The following is a 17,889-nucleotide window of genomic DNA, read 5'->3' as shown; positions in this document are numbered from 1 at the left end:
TCTGGGTTTCTCTGCTAAAATGCCCATGTTGATAACCATAGCAAACTGAGACAAGGTCTGTAGCTCCCAGCCTGGCTGAAACCAACAACATGAAGCCCACTTAGATGAATGTGGTAATTGAGTAAGTTCTTCATTCACCTAGCCAAGGCTGGAGCCAAAGAAATGCAGCCAGCCAGGCGATGCCCTCAGGTGGTGTCAGATGAAGTCATCTGACCAAAGTCATACTCTAGAGAAGATTCTGCAGATTTCTGCAGATAACTGAAAACAAGAGGAAAAGGATGGCAACAAAACACCACAGCACAAGTTTTCTGAGGAAAGACGGTTCCAGTCTTGCCCTCTGTTTCTGGAATTTAGCCACTACTGTGGTAAAATATTCATCCTAAAAGGGAAATTTGTGCCCATTTGTGTGTGGCACTTTCTTGCCACAAATCTTACTAGAGACTTCTGTGTGCATTGTCAATTAAGAAAAAAAATTATTTCCAGGATAAATTATTTCTAGGAGGAAAACTGGCTTGAATGTTTCAGAAGTGCTTTCTAAACCCCAAATTAAAAACAAAACAAAACAAAAAAAAAAAAAAACCACACAACTCTTAAAACCTAACAATTCTGTTACTGAGAATAAAGTCAGATTCTGAAACATTCCCTCATGGGTAAAACTTCTCTATGTAATGCATTGACTAAAAAACATAAAAGGAAATGTAGCTTTTTATTAAGAAAGGCTAGGAAGACCTAAAATGATAAGAATTTACCACTATTTCCGTGTGTCAAATTATTCCCAGTTTTAAAAACCATATCATCTTTTACATCAGCATTCCCTAAATCATTTCATTAAACCAATGAGTTAAAAAATTCAGAATGCTCACTGGAGGTTTTTCTCCAGCTGTCTGCATTGGAACTCAAGTCTCCACCTGAAAATTCAGAGTCAGAGAAACCTCCTTTTTCTTCTTCTTTCTCTATTCTCTTACATGGCGATGCCAGAATCAATTCAACATTACTTGTTTCTGGAGGGTTTTCTCTATTTGTCAGGAGAGGAATGGGTTGCCTACATCTGAATACACTAATTGCTTTAGGAGCCTCTTCCAAGCCAGGCTCCCCAGAAAACTTTTCTCGAACCCCTGCAACCTCACTTTCATACTCCCTGTCCTCTATGGGGTTTATAGTTTTAGTGATCCCCATTTTACATTCCACACAGAACTGCGGGGTTCCAGGGATCTCAACCCAACTTTCAGAACCACAAAGATCTACTGATAAATCAGTCACACCTTTGTTACCTCCCAGCACTTCATCACACTGGTTGACTTGTGATTGGAAAGCATTACTCTTAAACTTCACTTCAGAGGCCTCTGAGGCTGTCCAGTCAAGATGGGTTACTGTCCTCAAGAAACTGGCCTGCTCTGACTGGGAAGCCTCCTTCTCAGGAGTTTCTTCCTTCACTGACACCTGGAGCTGGTAAGGAGGAGCTTCAGTTGTTTCTCTAAAAAGTTTCTCAAAACCAATTTCAAAAGCACTCTCCGTTTTTGATGGAGCCTCAGACTTTTTTACTGTTTCTCTGATTTCCTCAGGATGGAATTTGGAAGCAGCTTGCCTGGACACCTCAGTCCTACCTGTTACATTTGATGGAGAAAGAGTTCCTGGGTCACTTTCGTATTTTGAGGAGGGGGGTTCAGTTGCTTCCTTCAATAGTTTTTCTAAGCCAGCACTGAATTCTAGGAACTCTGATTTAGGTTGAATAACTGTTTCCCTCACAATTTCTGCCACTTCCTGAGGTAACTCTTTGCCACACTGAGTAACAGGGGAATCACATGAGTGACGGGTTTGCTCTGATGGAGGCACTCGAGCAGCTAAATAAGATCCAGCGTTGTGAGTTTTATCAGGGACTACATTGAAGGAACAAAAATCATCTTTGTCTGGAACTGTAACATCCATTGTAGCCCCTGGTGTAGAATTTGGTGGGCTACCTGCTGCCTGGACTCCTTTAGGAAATTCTGCTTTTACTTCCCCAGGCACTACTTCCCTCCCCACTGGATAGCAAGCTTCTCTCAGTAGCTTTTGTAATACAACATTTATATCATTCAAGGCAGGTTTAGGTGAAAGAATGACTTTTTCTACAGTCTCTGAAATTTCCCTTTGTGAAGGTAATGCCTCATCCTGGGGAGCAAGATGAGCATCTCTGGAAGAAGGCCTCTCTTGGGGAGAGTTGGCCACATTCCCAAAAGAATCTTTTCTGTAAAGATGGGAAGGTGGACCCGATGGGTGAGAACTTTCCGCAGCTACCTGACACCCATCCTCCGTGCTTGGCTGGCATTCGCCACTTCCAGATTTCTGGGAAAGAGCTGTATTTACCAAAGTTTCGCTTCCCTTTGGAAAAGGAGCTATTAGCTCTTTCTGATAGGCTGATGTGCTGTGACTCCATTCTGTCCCTTCTATCCCTTTTTCATAAACTCTACCCTCTTCAGGTTCAGAGCTGATCCTAGTGGTAACAGGTTCCAACACACTTGGCAAGGCACAGGGTGAAGTTCCAGTAGCTTCCTTTAGGAGTTTGTCTAGACTAGCAGTCAAAGTGTTCGGCTTAACCTTCGGAGGAGCTACTGTTTTGTCTACATGCTCATAAATGCTCTCCTTATGTCCTTTGTCTTCTCCCTCAGTCTCAGCAAAACCTGTATCTTGAGGCCATGTTTTATTTCCAGAAATATCTGGTTCAGACTTTTGTTTTCCATGAACTTTTCCACCCGAAGGATGCATGGCTAGTGAGGAAGCTTCTGAAAGTAGCTTCTGTAAGCTGTCATTAAAAGTGTCTTTGTAGTCTTTAGACAAAGCACTTGTTTTAACTATGGATTCTTGAACCTCTTGGTCGGAGTAATCCTTTTCTTCCTTGAACACTGGTGTAACAAACAATTTCATATTCTTTCCCACATTTTCCTTTGATGACTCGTTTCCTGGCAAATGATGAGTAGACTTTCTGGATGGTCCCAATGGAAATGTGGTTTCATCTGGTAACACCTGGAGTGTATGCTTTGAATTTAATTTCTCTATTTCCTCTCTTGCCAGAATTTTTTTTTTACCTGGAATCATCCCTATTTCGTGGATATGCTTTCCTGATGATTTAATGTCACTGAATTGTTTGTGTTTCTGGCTATAAAAAGGCTCCACATATTTTTGGCTTACTGTGTTAGTATTCTTCCCAACATTTTCTTGACTGTTTGGATTGGCTCCTAAGTCCCAAAACTTTCTTAAATTCTCAAATTGAGAGTGATTATAGACCTGTTCTGTATTGGGTTCATCCATTCTCTGTTTTAGGGACATAACTTTAAAGTTGGGATTTGATTCACTGATTAGAGGTTTGTCTTTCTCCAAAGGCAAATGTGCCGCACTCCCAGTATTCAAAGAATGTTGCCAAGCCGGTAAAGTACTGTCCCTTTCATAATGGCAACTCTCTGCCACTGGCAATCTTTTTATATGTTCATTTATCTTATTCTGAAATGGAGACACTTCACCTGATTGGTCAACAGAAGGATAGTTTTTGGATGGACCTGATATCTGGGGTCTGGTCTGTTCAGGTTTATTTGAGGAATAAAAACTGGAGAGATGGGCTGTGTGGCCATTCTCATCTAGGACCACTTGTCTGCTAGTGGCTTGATTACATTCACTCTGGCCTGTAGATAAACTGTCCACGGACTTCACAGGCTGATATTCTTTAGCAAGAGGTTTCCCTTGACAGCATGACGATGTGGGTTCTTTATGAGTTAACTTAGCAGCAGCTTTCTCGCCTTCCCAGAAAGATATTCTTTCACTTACTCTTTTGTATTTTTCTCTTTGCACTTGGTTCTTGGGAACCTCAGTAGTTTCTTGTAACTGGACCTCAGACTTCTTCGAATACTTGTTTTTGGTAGCCCCATGTAGTGACTCAATATTCTCTGTCTCTAAAGGAGTTTTCAGGATGCATGGATCTCCTTCTTTGCTCTCTCGCTCTGCCTTCATGTTCTCTTTCAAACTTGGTTCTTTGACAAGTGTTGAAGAGTCAAAATTTACTTCTGAGTTTCTTCTATTTTTTTCATAAACACGAAGCTTAGGCTCTTCTTCACTTAAGCTGCCAACATTCTTAATGTTGCATGGAACCTGGTCTTCTCTCTCAGGTCCTTTGAGAGCACTGTAGGGATAGTTACTGATTGGGGAAAGTGCCCAGTTTCCTTCTCCTCTGTTTTTTGAACCATGGCTAGAATACATAGTTTTATTCCCTTGATGTGGGCCATAGATTTCACATGGTTTCAATATGCCTGGATCTTCCTTGCCTTGTTGGGACAAAATAATGGATTTGGGATTGATATTCACATTATTATTTTGGCAAGTTCTTGAAGGCAATGTATTTCCCTTTCCCTGGAATGGTAAATCAGATTCCATAGACCTCAGTTTAACTTTGGTGGGTAATAGAGCCTTCGAGCCATTTTCTTTTAGAATGGTGTCATCTCTCACCAAGGCAGTAGCAATCGGTGATTCTGAGTCTGTCTCTTCCTTCAGCTCTATTCTCTGGGGATGTTGGAGAGGTGACTTATTGTCTTCTGAATGAGAACTTCGATTAAACCAGTCTAGAACTTTAGATATGGAATCATCAGTTGTCTTCCTTATCTCAGTGGCAAATGGACCAGAGTGGGAGGACGTCCTAGTTTGTAGGGCCTTGAGAAGAGGGGGCTTACCTTGCTGACGGTCTCTAGAACTGTGATCTGGCACCTGAAATGGCTCAGGCTCAATACAAGACAGTCCGTCTGCAACACAGAAATGCTTTTCTAAATAAGGAAAGAGAATGCTCAAGGAATTATTATTCAGGGGCACTTGAGTGGCTCAGCCATTAAGCCTCTGCCTTGGGCTCCGGTCATGGGATAGAGCCCCCGCTGAGCAGGAAGCCTACTTCTCCCTCTCCCACTCCCCTTGCTTGTGTTCCTTCTCTTGCTATTTGTCAAATAAATAAATAAATAAATAATTTTTTTAAAAAAGAATTATTATAATTACTCACATTATCTTTTAAATAGGCACTTTGTATTTATACCTTCCATACCATTAACTGTTTCTATCAGCATTTTTCAGAGGCTATAACATAAACCATCCTAATTAAGATATTCTACTAGAATTGCTCTGACAGTAAAGGAAGGTAAATATAGACTTCTGAGGTATGGGGGTATGGACCTAATTGAGAAATTCTTCTGAAGTCTCTGATTTATCCTGAAAATTCATATGGGGGCACCTGGCTGGCTTGGTCAGTAGAGCATGCAACATTTGATCTCAGAGTCAAGAGTTCAAGCCCCACATGGGGTGTAGAGCTTACTTAAAAAAAACTCATGTGGATTTTGTATTCTGATCCATGTTGCATTTTTTAAAAAGATTTTATTTATTTGAGAGAGAGAGTACACACGGGTGCGCAATAATGGGAGGAGGAGCAGAGGGAAAGAGAGAGACTCTCTGCTGAGCATGGAGCCCAACGTGGGACTGGATCTTATGATCCTGAGATCACGACCTCAGCAGAAACCAAGAGTTGGACCCTTAACCAACTGAGCCACCCAGGCACCTGTGATCCATATTACATTTTAAGTATTACTTCCCTTCTACTCTCAAATCTATGCATAGAACTTTACACTGTAGGAAGATACACCATGTTGATTTTATGACTCCACCTACCCACTGGCATACTAATAAACACTAGACGGGCTTATACCAAGTTTGAGGAATACAGACCAAGAGAATTTCAGGAGTAGGGAAAACAACCTTCTAGAGTTCCTTCCAGAACATTAGAATGGTACAATGATGGTATGTGTATTTCTGGGCCTTCCTCTTAACAGATTAAACCAGAATCTCTGAAGAGGGGCCCAGGAATCTTTACTAACAACTATCAGTGATTGATCTGAATACTGCAGTTTGAGGACCATGATCTCAAGGGGCTCCTCTGTTATTCCCCACTTCCCCTCTACAGTCTGTGAGTTTCGAAGTAGTTTCTGTGAGTCAAATAAACTAAACAAACTGATGCATTATGTGATCTCCACCCATTCCCTGATGTTGGCTGACCAATGGCTAAGAACCTAAACAAGATTATTTAAGCTGTAAACTATCAAGAAAGCAGAGAATCTGGGGCGCCTGGGTGGCTCAGTGGGTTAAGCCTCTGCCTTCGGCTCAGGTCATGATCTCAGGGTCCTGGGATCCAGCCCCACATCGGGCTCTCTGCTCAACAGGGAGCCTGCTTTTCCCACCCCTCTCTCTGCCTGCCTCTCTGTCTACTTGTGATCTGTCAAATAAATAAATAAAATATTTTTAAGAAATTATTTAAAAAAATAAAAAAGAAAGCAAAGAATCCTTTCTGAGCCTTAATCAAAGGGCACATGGGAGACTTAGATAAGGGAGTTCAGGCACCTGCCCCTTAAGTTAACACCAGGTGTTTCTGCATTCCTCCTTCCTTACAGATGCTAAGCTGTACAATGCATGTTCCTGAAAATTATGTCAGCTGAATTTTTAGGAAGTCAGCTACATTTCAATGCACTAGAGGACAATTCAGTTAATAAAATTCTATCTTTAATTTTAAACATCAACTCTGGCTAAGTGTGAAAAAAACAAAGGGTTATACAGTAACGGGCATGTGATAGATCTTGATTCACTTAACTACACATTTTACTATTGAATAGATGTCAATAACTGCAAAGTTCTTTTGAGAAATCTTGAAGAAGTCTGTGTTCATTTGTTTAACAGAAGACAATGATGAAAAAATGATTATAATATACTACTAGTAAAAAAACTTCTGGCAGTATAAACATAATTTAAGATTATATTGAAAATTATTGAAAAGCTCTACAATTAAATGTTATCAATACTGTAGTTAGTGCTGCATGATGACAACACAGACAGTATTTGTTTTATTCCATATCCATTTCTTCTTTTATAATGTTTTACAACAAAAGCGTATTTCTTTTAAAATAAGAAGAGTTATTTTAAGGATTTGATGCAAGGTAGTGTTCCATTTTCTCTGAGGAATTCTTCTGTATTCTGCGGTGTAGTAATGAATGTGATATTGACTGTCCTGGAGGTCAGAGCTAAAGTCAAACCCTTATAATTCACATACTTTGCATTTACCACTTTTGGGGCCTGATTTTCTTTTTATGCTTCATTATTTACTTGTATATATTTTTGTGGTAAGCAGGGCATTAATAAGTAAGCAGACCTTTGTGCATAAGCTCTAAGGCCACGAGTCCTGTCAATCAAAACAGGTGTAGCTGGGGATGCCTGTGTGGCTCAGTCAGTTGAGCTTCAACCTTGGGATCTGGTTGTGATCCTGGGGTCCTGGGATCAACCCCCATGTTCGGGTGGGGGGGGTCTCCCAGCTCAGCAGGTGTCTGCTTTTCCCTCTGCCCCTGCTCTTTCTCTCCCGCAAAGAGGGAAAAAAATACGTGTAGCTGATGATGCCTTCCTCCCAAATTTCATGGTCAACTGGGACTTAAAAATCAGAAAGCACAGGGATGCCTGGATGACTCAGGTGGTTAAATTCCCACTCTTAATTTCCACGCCGGTCATGATCTCAGGGTCACGGAATCTGAACCCCATTTTGGGTTCAGCACTCAGTGAGGAGTTTGCCTGAGATTCTCTCCCTCTCTCTCTGCCCCTCGCCCACTCATGTGCTCACTCTCCCTCTCTAAAATAGATAAATCTTTTTTTTTTTAAAGATTTTATATATTTATTTGACAGACAGAGATCACAAGTAGGCAGAGAGGCAGGCAGATAAAGAGAGAGGAGGAAGCAGGCTCCTCACTGAGCAGAGAGCCCGATGCAGGGCTCGATCCCAGGACCCTGAGATCATGATCTGAGCCAAAGGCAGAGACTTTAACCCACTGAGCCACCCAGGTACCCCTAAAATAAATAAATCTTTGAAAATAAAAATCAGAAAGCATAAATAAGTAGTTAACATAAAAGTATAAAGATAGTCTGTAGTCCATGGGAAAGCAGGTGCAGTTCAAAAAACAGGAAAGGTTTACCAAATTTTTTCTGTGGATGATAATAAAGGAAAACATTAAAGAATTTTTTTCATCTTTTGAATAAGCACTTAAGTGAGCACCATCCAGTTATTTGTCCATGTTCGTCAAACTTCAGTAAGTTCCTTTAATATGAAGGTTTTTTTTTTCATTGAACAAGCACCTACTCATTTTTAATTAAAAAAAAATTCCTTTGTGGTCAAATGATTAAAATGTCTGGAGTGCAGGGATGGGTAATTGAAAGTGCTTTGCTCTTGAAGAAGAGGATTGATCTGAACAAGTATAGAACTGTCGGGCCAAGCAAAGTGACGCAGGGTTCACTTCCTGCTGACTAGTAAGGAAGGGGGAGAACAAGTACATCGGACATGGGACTGCGGCCACTGTAAATTCTCCTGACTATAAAGAAATTATCACAGGGCCAGAGGAACACTTATTGAAGATGGGAGAGAAAACACAGCATGATTTCTTCCATTGTTTGTTTTTTAAAGCATATGAATTATGAAATCGTTGTATGGGAAAACAGTGTCTCATCCCTTGAGAGGTGTAAGATCTTCAAGACCTAGTGAGCTAGGCAGCAGGGAAAAGCAGTGTTCTCTTTGCCTCTCAGTTCACAGCAGCTGAAGGAGAAAGTTCCTTCAGCACTTTTAACATCTAAGAATAAATGGCTAAGAAAATGAAGGTTTGGGGCACCGGCGTGGCTCAGTTGGTTAAGCATCTGATTCTGGCTCAGGTCATGATCTCAGGGTCCTTGGATTGAGCCCAGCACTGGGCTCTGTGCTCATCAAGGAGGCTACTTGTCCCTTTCCCTCTGCTCCTCCCTCTACTCACGCTCTGTCTCTCTCTCAAATTAAAAAAAAAAAAAAAAAAAAGAAGGTTTTTCTGAGACTAAAAAAACTGGGGAGCTCAGTTGGCCTACCAGTGGGGTGTGCAACTCTGGATCTTGGGGTTGTGAATTCCAGCCTCACATTGGATGTAGCGATTACTTAACATCTTTCAAAAAACTCAAAGTTTAATTGAATGGTAATTAATAAATATGCATTAGGTGGATAATATATTTTGTACAAAGGTATTAGTATATATTTAATTCTTACTCTATATACATACCTTGATTTAATTCAAAACACTGTAATTTCGTTAAATAATTTATAGTTACATTTTTTAGGGAAAAGCATAATAGGCAGAAACTATGCTATCCTGGTTTTAGTTTTAGTTAGCCCTTTAGCTATTGATGATTGAGGAAAACTTCCAAACCCATTAATAGATAGTATAATCAGGATGCGTGGGAGGCTCAGTCAGTTAAGCCTCTGCCTTCAGCTCAGGTCATGATCCCCAGGGTCATAGGACTGAGTCCCACATTAGGCTCCTTGCTCACCAGGAAGCTTGCTTCTCCCTCTGCCTACCACTCCCCCTGCTTAGGCACATGCTTTCTCTCTCTCACAAATAAATAAAATCTTAAAAAAAAAAAAAGAGTTACTATAATCATTCCCCAGTGGCACCTGTCTGAACTGTAGCTGGAATGTCTAGGAGGTCAAACAGGGCTTCTACAGGGCTGGCCTGGCCATTCTAAGCCCATGGGTTGGTTTTTATAGTCTAGTAATAACAAGTTTCTTACCAGCAGGGCTTTTGGACAATTCTGATTCAAGTTGTGATAATTCTGATGGTTTAGCTTTGTGTTCATTGATGGTGGATGAATTTTCAATGGACTCTGGTCTTGCAGCTAAAACTTCTGAGGGAGAATGATGTCCATTAGCTGGAAAAGAACCAGAAGCCATTGGCTGATGTTTTTCATTTTTGGATGCTGTCAGGTTTGAGGCGGACTGATGTAAAGGCAAAGGCTTCCTATATTGAGAAGGCTGAGGGTCATTGCAAAACTCATCGACATCCGCATCATCTTCTGTTCCATTCTTTAACCTGTCAGATTCTAAAACACTGAATTCTCCTACTTCCCGGCCACGGCTTAGCCCTGGTCTGTGGGGGAGTTCATCCTTCACTGCAGAGAATCTCACATGCTTTAATGGCTCCAGGGAGTTTGAGGAGGAGTCACCTTCTAAAGAATGCTCCTTCTCAGAAATTCTCTCATGGATAGTGAGGCCAGGGGCCACCATTTTGGTTTTGGGTTCCAAGTTCTGATGAAAACGCACTGTTTCTGAGTCTGTGCTGCTGGAACTGGAGTTGCGTTTCAGGATCCCTCTGGGAGGCCCCCTTGTGCTCAGGGAGTCTGTCCTTTGTCGGGGAAAAGACTGGTTATCATTGAGCTTTAACTCATGTGATTTGGGGAGCATTTTCCTGGCTTTGGGGATTGGAGCTTTGACCTGAGATCCGTTCTCGGGGCCTGGAAATGTCTGTTTTGTTTTCTCTAAATTTTGGCTTGAAGTTTCTGGGATAGATGAGTCTTCTTTGGACTCTGACAATTCACCTGTAAATTAAAACACATTAGATGACATGTCAAATGGAGAATAGCTATATAATTTAAAATACCTAACATAAACTTAATCTACATGTAGCAAAAGTAGTAAAATATTAAAGACAATAAAGTATTATCATAAGTGCAGACCTAATTAAAAAACATTTAAAAATTCAGGCACAAACTTCATTGAACCATACATTTAAGATTACTGTGCTTTACATACATACTTTGTGGTATTTTTATATTCAATAAAATAATTTTAGAAAAGATTTTAAAAACTCCTTAAGGAGGCTAAGGAAAAACATAGAAGGCACTTTAAAAAATTTATATATGGAAACCAGAAAAAGGAACTTAATTTTCTTTTTTTTTTTTTTTAAGATTTTATTTATTTTTTTGAGAGAAAGAGAGATAGAGGGCATAGGGATGCCAAGAGGGGGAAGGAGAAGCAGGTTCCCTGCTGATCAGGGAGCCAATGCAGGGCTCAATCCCAGGACCCCCGGATCATGACCTGAGCTAAAGGCAGATGCTTAACTGACTGAGCCACCCAGGCACCCTAAGGAACTTAATTTTCTAAAAAAAAAAAAAAAAAAAAAAATTATTTTTAAAAAGAAAATCTCTAAAACAAAAAATTAATTTTTCAGGGACTCTTGGGTGGTGCAGTTGGTTAGAAGTGTCTGACTCTTGATTTCAGCTCTGGTCATGATCTCTGGGTGGTGAGATCAAGCCCCAAGTCGGGCTCTGTGCTCTGCATGGAGTCTGCTTGAGACTCTCTCTCCTTTCCCTCCACCCCCACCTTCCTGCTTTCTTTCTCTCTCTCTCTCTCTCTCTCTCTCTCTCAAAATAAGTAAATATTTAAAATAAAAACAAAAATTAATTTTTTCAGAAAGTTAAAAAAAATAGGCAGCATGTTCCAGTGCCCTTTTTTTCCTGTAAAATATTCTATATAACATAATATGTATCCAATAGAGAAGGAAAAATGCTAATATTAAAACAGGATAACTCCAACTCCAACTCCACTACTCAATGTTAATTTTCTACCCCTTGTTCAATATTTAATGCCTGTGGAATCTTTTTACAGTTGCTTTGGAAGAGACTGAATTTTCTAGTATTTCTTCATAATGGCATAGGATAATGGTAAAATTCCATAAGACACAGACTTAAATCAATTAAGCCACAAACCTGACCAAATGCCTCCTCAGAGACCAGGCTGATAATTACAGATCAGAGAATCACAACGTTGTCAAGTGGCTTTTTTTTTTCTTGAGGCAAAGTCTTAATTTCACAAGAAGTGTGTCTGCATGTGGGAGATATCCAATATGTGCCATGAAATGAATGACTGAATGCCTCTGGTCAAAAATTGCCTCGTTTACTGAGGGGGAACCCAAGGCCCAGAGGTCAAACAACAAGTGTCAGTTCTAAGACTGGAATGCATGAACTTCCAGTTTCTAAAATTTCTGCTTCCTTCCCTCAGGCAGGGAACCAATGGGCATAGTAAAATAAGAAAACCATCAGGACTTTTCACTTTCCCTCGGAAGTTATTTTAGTTAAAGGAACTCTAAGAATTTCCCTTAGTCCACAGATAACAAAGATAAAAATATCTAGTCCATAAAAATAATATTTACCTTCTTTTGGAGTCTGAAAGGAATCAGCCTTTCCATTTGTTGACGGCTCACTTTTGGTTTGTTGAGATAACTGATCTTCTGGCAACTTGGAGCTATTAAATGGATTCTTCCTTTGCTGGGGAAAAAGATTGCTTATTAAACTCATTTTAAATGTCATAGCAGCAACTCAGTGTTAGCAAATGCTTATTATCTCCAGTATTGATAGTTTTATCCAGTAAACTCTACCTGGCCTGTTTGAAAAATTACTGTCCTGGTTAATGTGGCTAGCTAAGAGTTACCATAGATGCCAGAGAAAAATTAAACTATATAAAATATACTCATAATCCAGAGTCTTAGAAAGTTAGACAAAATACAGAATCATCAAGGTTAGGGTAAACCTGGGACTAATCAGGGCAGAATCCCCATACCCCAACCCCGCCCCGCCTCATGTATGCTCTTTCTACCACATGAGACTCTTGCTGTGCTAGACTGAAGCTGAACTAAATATAATTGTAAATGACTCTTTACTATAAAGAATTAAAAGACACTTATCAAAGTATTTGAAGTGTTAATGATCACTATTATGATCATCAATTCCAATGACAGAAAGGGGATCAGTAAATAGAATTTTTTATTAATATAAAACTGAGTATCAATGTTTGCTGTCTAGAGTTTCATAAATTGGCAATCCCCTTCCACAAGCAGACCTCTAACAGAGATTCAGGAAGTCAAGAAGAAGAATTTGGATTGATATGGGACTACAAGCCACGTTGCAAATGCTTAAAAAGAAACACCTCCCAGTAGCTTAAGACTTTTTATTCTCCAGGGCAAGAAATTAGAGTCTTCAGCAATGCAGAAACATGGTATTCATCAACTTTTCCACCACAAGAGGGTCTTCTTACATTAAATAGTAAAAATCATCTGCATTTGGTGCAAAAAAAAAAAAAAAAATAAAATCCCCTTTATTTCATGGTGCTTTGCTAAAGCGAGAAAAATGGCATTCTTGCCAAAGATAAGATCTTCGGAATCTGAGCTCAGTCTACCTTAGCCGGAGACACAGCTGACTTCCTCGTGTTTTCCTGTGATGTATCCATCATGGTTGAGGCTGGACTGACCACGCTAGCACTGCAAAAGAAACAATTCAGAGAATAAACCCTCAGCCTTTGAGAAAGAGTAAATTGTGCCACTGAAGCTGAAAGCTCTTAATACAGGACAGCAGAGGAAATCTGTCAAACCAAACACCAGGAAGGGAGAGGGAGTTGGGGCCTAGAGATGAGTAAGCAGCAAAGCAAAGGCAGGGGCAGAGCAGAAAGAAAACACAGGCATGAGACAAGCAAAACCATCCAGCAGAAGCTGTCCAGTTTTTATCACGGTACCAAGCACACAAGAGGTGCACAGTGTAAATTTGTAGATCTCTAAGTCAGAATCTAATCAGATGTGGATGACAGGGAGGAACTCATCTCAAGGCAGGGGTGGGGGTGGGGGAGATGTTGGGGGGTGGTGCAGCGGCAGACACCGTTGCTTAAATAAAGCCCCAAAGACTTTTATGGCATGATTTCATAGAATGGCAGTGCTTACTCTAACTCAGGAGGAAGTAACTGAAGAAAAGATTCAGGTGAGACCAGTGACTTGACAGCAGATCTAAGGGATGCCGTGCAGGGAGGCTGGTGCGTGCCGACAACTTGCTGAGGACTCTCAACCACACCCTCCAGGCTGGCCAGCAAGTTCTTGTCCACACACAAGAGGGATAAGGCCAAGCACTGCAGCCGCTGGCTCAGAAGAATCAAGAACAGTCTCTACCCAAGCCCCAGGATGAGAGCAGGGTTAGAGTAAATGGAGAAAAGTGAGTTTCACAGGGGTTCCCTCCTGAGTTGACACTCCCATGGCTACCGAGGAAGAAGGGACAAGGAGAGTCAGAGGGGCTCTAGAGGGGGAGGAGAAGCACCTGCTCCACGTCCTGCTCCAGTGGCCTTGCCTCAGGCATGACAGGTGAAGTCACTATTGGCTGAAACCACTGTGCCCACTGAGACCTGTTCTCTTAGTGACATCACAGAGTCAACAACTTGGAAGATACCTAGGAAGGCACTGGCTTTCCACCATGCAGCAAAGGAACTGGAGTTTGGGGAGGAGACAATCTGCCTCCAGGCCACAGAGCCATGCCCAAGAATATGGTGGCTGCAGTCGTGAGCTCCACTTCCCTGCAGCTTTGTTTCCCTTCCTTCCTTCTGCGCTTCAGTTGTTCTTTTTGCACAGACTTAATCCCGGGAAGAGGGTGAACTTCAGAAGGAGTCGTTCTTCCTTTCATTACCTTCCTCATTGTTCCAGAAAGGAATTACAGCAGCTGAGGCAGATGTGTATAGGATACATCTTGATCACATGGGTGTGAATAAGAGGGGAAATGGATGGGGAGGGAAAGGGCAGGGAAGAAGAATGGGGATTTACAGTGAAGCCAGAATTAAGACTAATAGAAAAACACATTACAGAAGGCAATTCTCACAACAGATGGGCACACATTTCTATCAAGTCATCCAATGTTTAAAAAAAAAAAAAAGACCTGGTCAGTAAGAGAATGCACAGCCAAGAGCCCAGGACTAGAAAGCAATTTCTCTTGACTGCCATTTTCAGGAACCATGGAGGGACATGAGGAACTTTATAGCACATGACAGGCTGTCTCAGAACAATTTACATAAAGCAATCACATGATCAGAGGACCTGAGCCCAGTGTTGCTGGTTGGGGCAGTCCATGGAACACCCATCTTCTCCTACCACGGTCCTCCTTTCTCCTCCCACTCAGCAAGAACAAAGGATAAGCAGGGACGCGACGCTTTGCCCTCTCTGCTCCTTGGAAACCCAGTTCCTGGGCCTCCCAGGCCTCAGCTCTGAATGTGTATATTTCATCTCATAAAACCAGACATGAAACCAGTCTCTCTCTTACTAGACTCCACCCAGCCATGTGCCTCATGTCTACTGTGCAACCGCATTCTGTGTGTACGTATCATCTCTCCCGGGAAACAGGAGATCCTCCAGGAGTACCATCTTGACCATCTTTATAACCCCCTGCGATGCCGTGTAGAGCAGCTCGTGCAAAACTACAGTGACCGACTGAAAAGATGAAGGCCACTGAGCCAGCACCAGGGAAGGCAGCAGCCGATACGTAACCATGATTCTTCCTTTTAAAATTCATGTTATTTGCCAAGCAACAAGGAGGCATATTATGCCTTTGTTTCTATTTGCTCAGAAAGCAAAAGAGGAAGAAATGACACATTCAGAGCACAGGGCCAGTCACTAAATACAGAAACACACAGCATTTGCTATGTTACCGTGTGGCTGGGAGAGGGGAAAGTGAAATGGGGGTGGGACACAGGGTTAGCTACTTGGTTAGTCTGCTTACTTTGAAAAAATGAAAATAAGAGTCTTAGACCTCCAAGTTTGTCTGTGAAAATACAGCAACTTCTTAGATTAAGGTCTGGCTTTGCTTCTCTTGAGGAATACAGCAATGTTTTGCACGCCTACCTACTATTTGGCAAGAACCATTTACAGCAAACATAGAATTTTCAACTGCTTTCTGCAACACCTCTATGAGTTTTACACATAGAGAAAACTGAGGCTTGGGGAAGCTAAGGAATCTGTTCAATGTCACAAAATGTATTAATGAAGAGCTGGGGATTTGAGGCAGGTATCTGACTGTGACCCCAAAGACACACATTGTCATGGCTAGGCTATCCTGCCTCTGACTTCTCACATTAATAAAGCAATGGTTCATAGCAAGGGGCTGGGGTCCAGGTGATTCTTCCTTCCCAGTGACTCTCACATCCATCACTTCCTTTCCACTTCTACTGTCACCTCCTGTATTTCTATTGACTCTATTAGGTTCACATCTGACCTCCTGATACTGAAGTCCTGTTTTTCTAACCTACTCAGCATTCTGCCACTAAGCTGGGATGGTCTCAAACACAACTTTGACCACCATGTCCCTCTACTGCTCCTTACCTATCCCTGGATCCCCAAGGCCTGTGGAATGAAGTCTGAATTTGTCCGGAAGCAACTGGAGATGTTCTGCCATCTACCCAATGTACTTTCCCCCTCTTCTTTCCTGTTGACCCTTCATGCCAAATGAAGTTGTCTGTCGACTCATTATCCCCAAAACTTCCTTGCCTGGTTGCTATCTGCACTCAGCCTATGCCCTAGCCCTGCCCTTGTGTATTTGCTAGACTCTCCGCCCAAATCCTTGCTGTTATCTCCAAGCCCAGGCCAAATTTCACCCTCATGCGATGCTCCTCTATCAGCCCAACTGGAAGTGGGTCCCCTTGTCTCCAATCTTGCAGCACATTTCCTTGGTACTTTGGATCAGGAATGTGCTCTCTGCCTGGCGCTATTTGTTATCATGTGATCAGATATTCACATAAAGGATCCATAATTTATCCTAAGAGAGTATAGTCGCTTTATAGCCAGATACTGTGTCTTTGTTTCTTGGAATCCCTCTCAGAGGCAGGAGACTGTGTCCTGCATATAAAAGATATCCAATACATTCCACAAGATGAGCTTTTTAAACCAGAGCAAGCCAAATTCCACACCCTGTGCTTGTAATTCTTCCCTCAGGCACCTTCAAAAACTACCTGCAATACCAGAAGGAACACTTAGACAAAATGTGCTCACTTTGTTGGGAGAACTATTAAAGTATTAAATTGTGATATTGGCATTAAGGTTCAAAGTATCTGCTTTTTTAACACGAGTCTCTGAAGACTCAGCTCTACAGAATAATCATGTTCGGTACTGTGGCAGGGATGCTGGGGAAAGAGGTGGGGTTTTCGATCACACCACTTAGGCAGCTAGATACCCCATCTGCTTCTCTGTCCAGCCCTAAAGTGCTTCAAAGCACATGAAAGCAAATTTTTTTAAAGATTTTATTTATTTATTTATTTGTTTGACAGAGATAGAGAGAGATCACAAGTAGGCAGAAAGGCAGAGAGAGAGGGAGAAGCAGGCCCCCCACTGAGTAGGGAGCCTGATGCAAGATTCGATCCCAGGACCCTGAGACAATGACCTGAGCCGAAGGCAGAGGCTTAGCCCTCTGAGCCACCCACTCACCCCATGAAAGCAACTTTTAAGAGCTTTTGAACCATAACTGACCTTTCCCTATAAAAAAAAAAAAAAAAAAAAAAAAAAAGTTAAAAATAACAGCCGACATCTTGTGCCTTCTTTTGAGGCATTTTGCAGCTTACATATTAACAGTATTGAACCAGAAGCAAATTCTGCAAGTGATTTTTGTCATGTGTTGTCATCATTGTTGTTGACCTCTCCCTTTGGACGATGAGAAACTTGGAGGCAAATGCTGTGTCACACTCCCTGCGCCCAGCACCATGCTGGCCAAGTGACACTCAGTGAAGCTCCATCACGTGAATAAACAAAAGAAATGGCTTGGGGATAAACGGAGAGAAGTAAATTAGGAAATATGCTGGGCCAAGCCTTTCAAGTCGATAGTTCCTGAAGTAAAACATGACTTGTGTGGGGCCACCACACTGCATGCTACACATTGCTCTCACATGGATGTCACAGTGCAACTATTTCCACCAAAAGTGATTTGAGTAAATCCAAGATCCTACAGGATGAAGAAAGATTGTATCTGCCTCACAGAACCACGGTCACTCCCTGGATATGCAGTGCATCCAAGAACAAAAGATCAAATGCGCTGTCCATAGATTGGCTCACCTCTACCTTGCCCCTGGGAGCAAGACAAGAGGCTCACATTGATCTTGTTATTGAGGTGATGGAGGTAAATAGCTAATCCTTCTGTAAGAAAGAGATGCGGGGGGAGAGGGAGAAAGACAGGGATTGAGATTGAGAGAGAGATAAAACAAAAAGCCTTCCAGGGAAAAGAACA

The 17,889-nt window shown here is 41.7% G+C and overlaps 1 protein-coding gene across 14 annotated transcripts in view; it reads right to left on the bottom strand.

The window, feature by feature from the left end:
- Positions 1-17,889, bottom strand: part of SYTL2 (synaptotagmin like 2) — a 121,266-nt gene that overhangs the window by 26,335 nt on the left and 77,042 nt on the right. For 4 of the 14 annotated variants that reach the window (XM_082749035.1, XM_082749036.1, XM_082749033.1 and 1 more), the window contains exons 5-8: positions 13,052-13,133; positions 12,030-12,144; positions 9,613-10,416; positions 4,692-4,760 (exon numbers count right to left, since the gene is read on the bottom strand). In XM_082749035.1, coding sequence (XP_082605161.1) covers positions 4,692-4,760; positions 9,613-10,416; positions 12,030-12,144; positions 13,052-13,133 — 1,070 coding nt within the window. Of the gene's footprint in view, positions 1-908; positions 4,761-9,612; positions 10,417-12,029; positions 12,145-13,051; positions 13,134-17,889 lie in introns of those variants that run through there. The other 10 variants (XM_082749037.1, XM_082749039.1, XM_082749041.1 and 7 more) reach the window with 5 other exon arrangements.

The sequence above is a fragment of the Mustela nivalis genome (genome assembly GCF_964662115.1).
Source record: "Mustela nivalis genome assembly, chromosome: 9".
Lineage (NCBI taxonomy): Eukaryota > Metazoa > Chordata > Mammalia > Carnivora > Mustelidae > Mustela > Mustela nivalis.
This window is presented reverse-complemented; position numbering and strand designations above follow the sequence as displayed.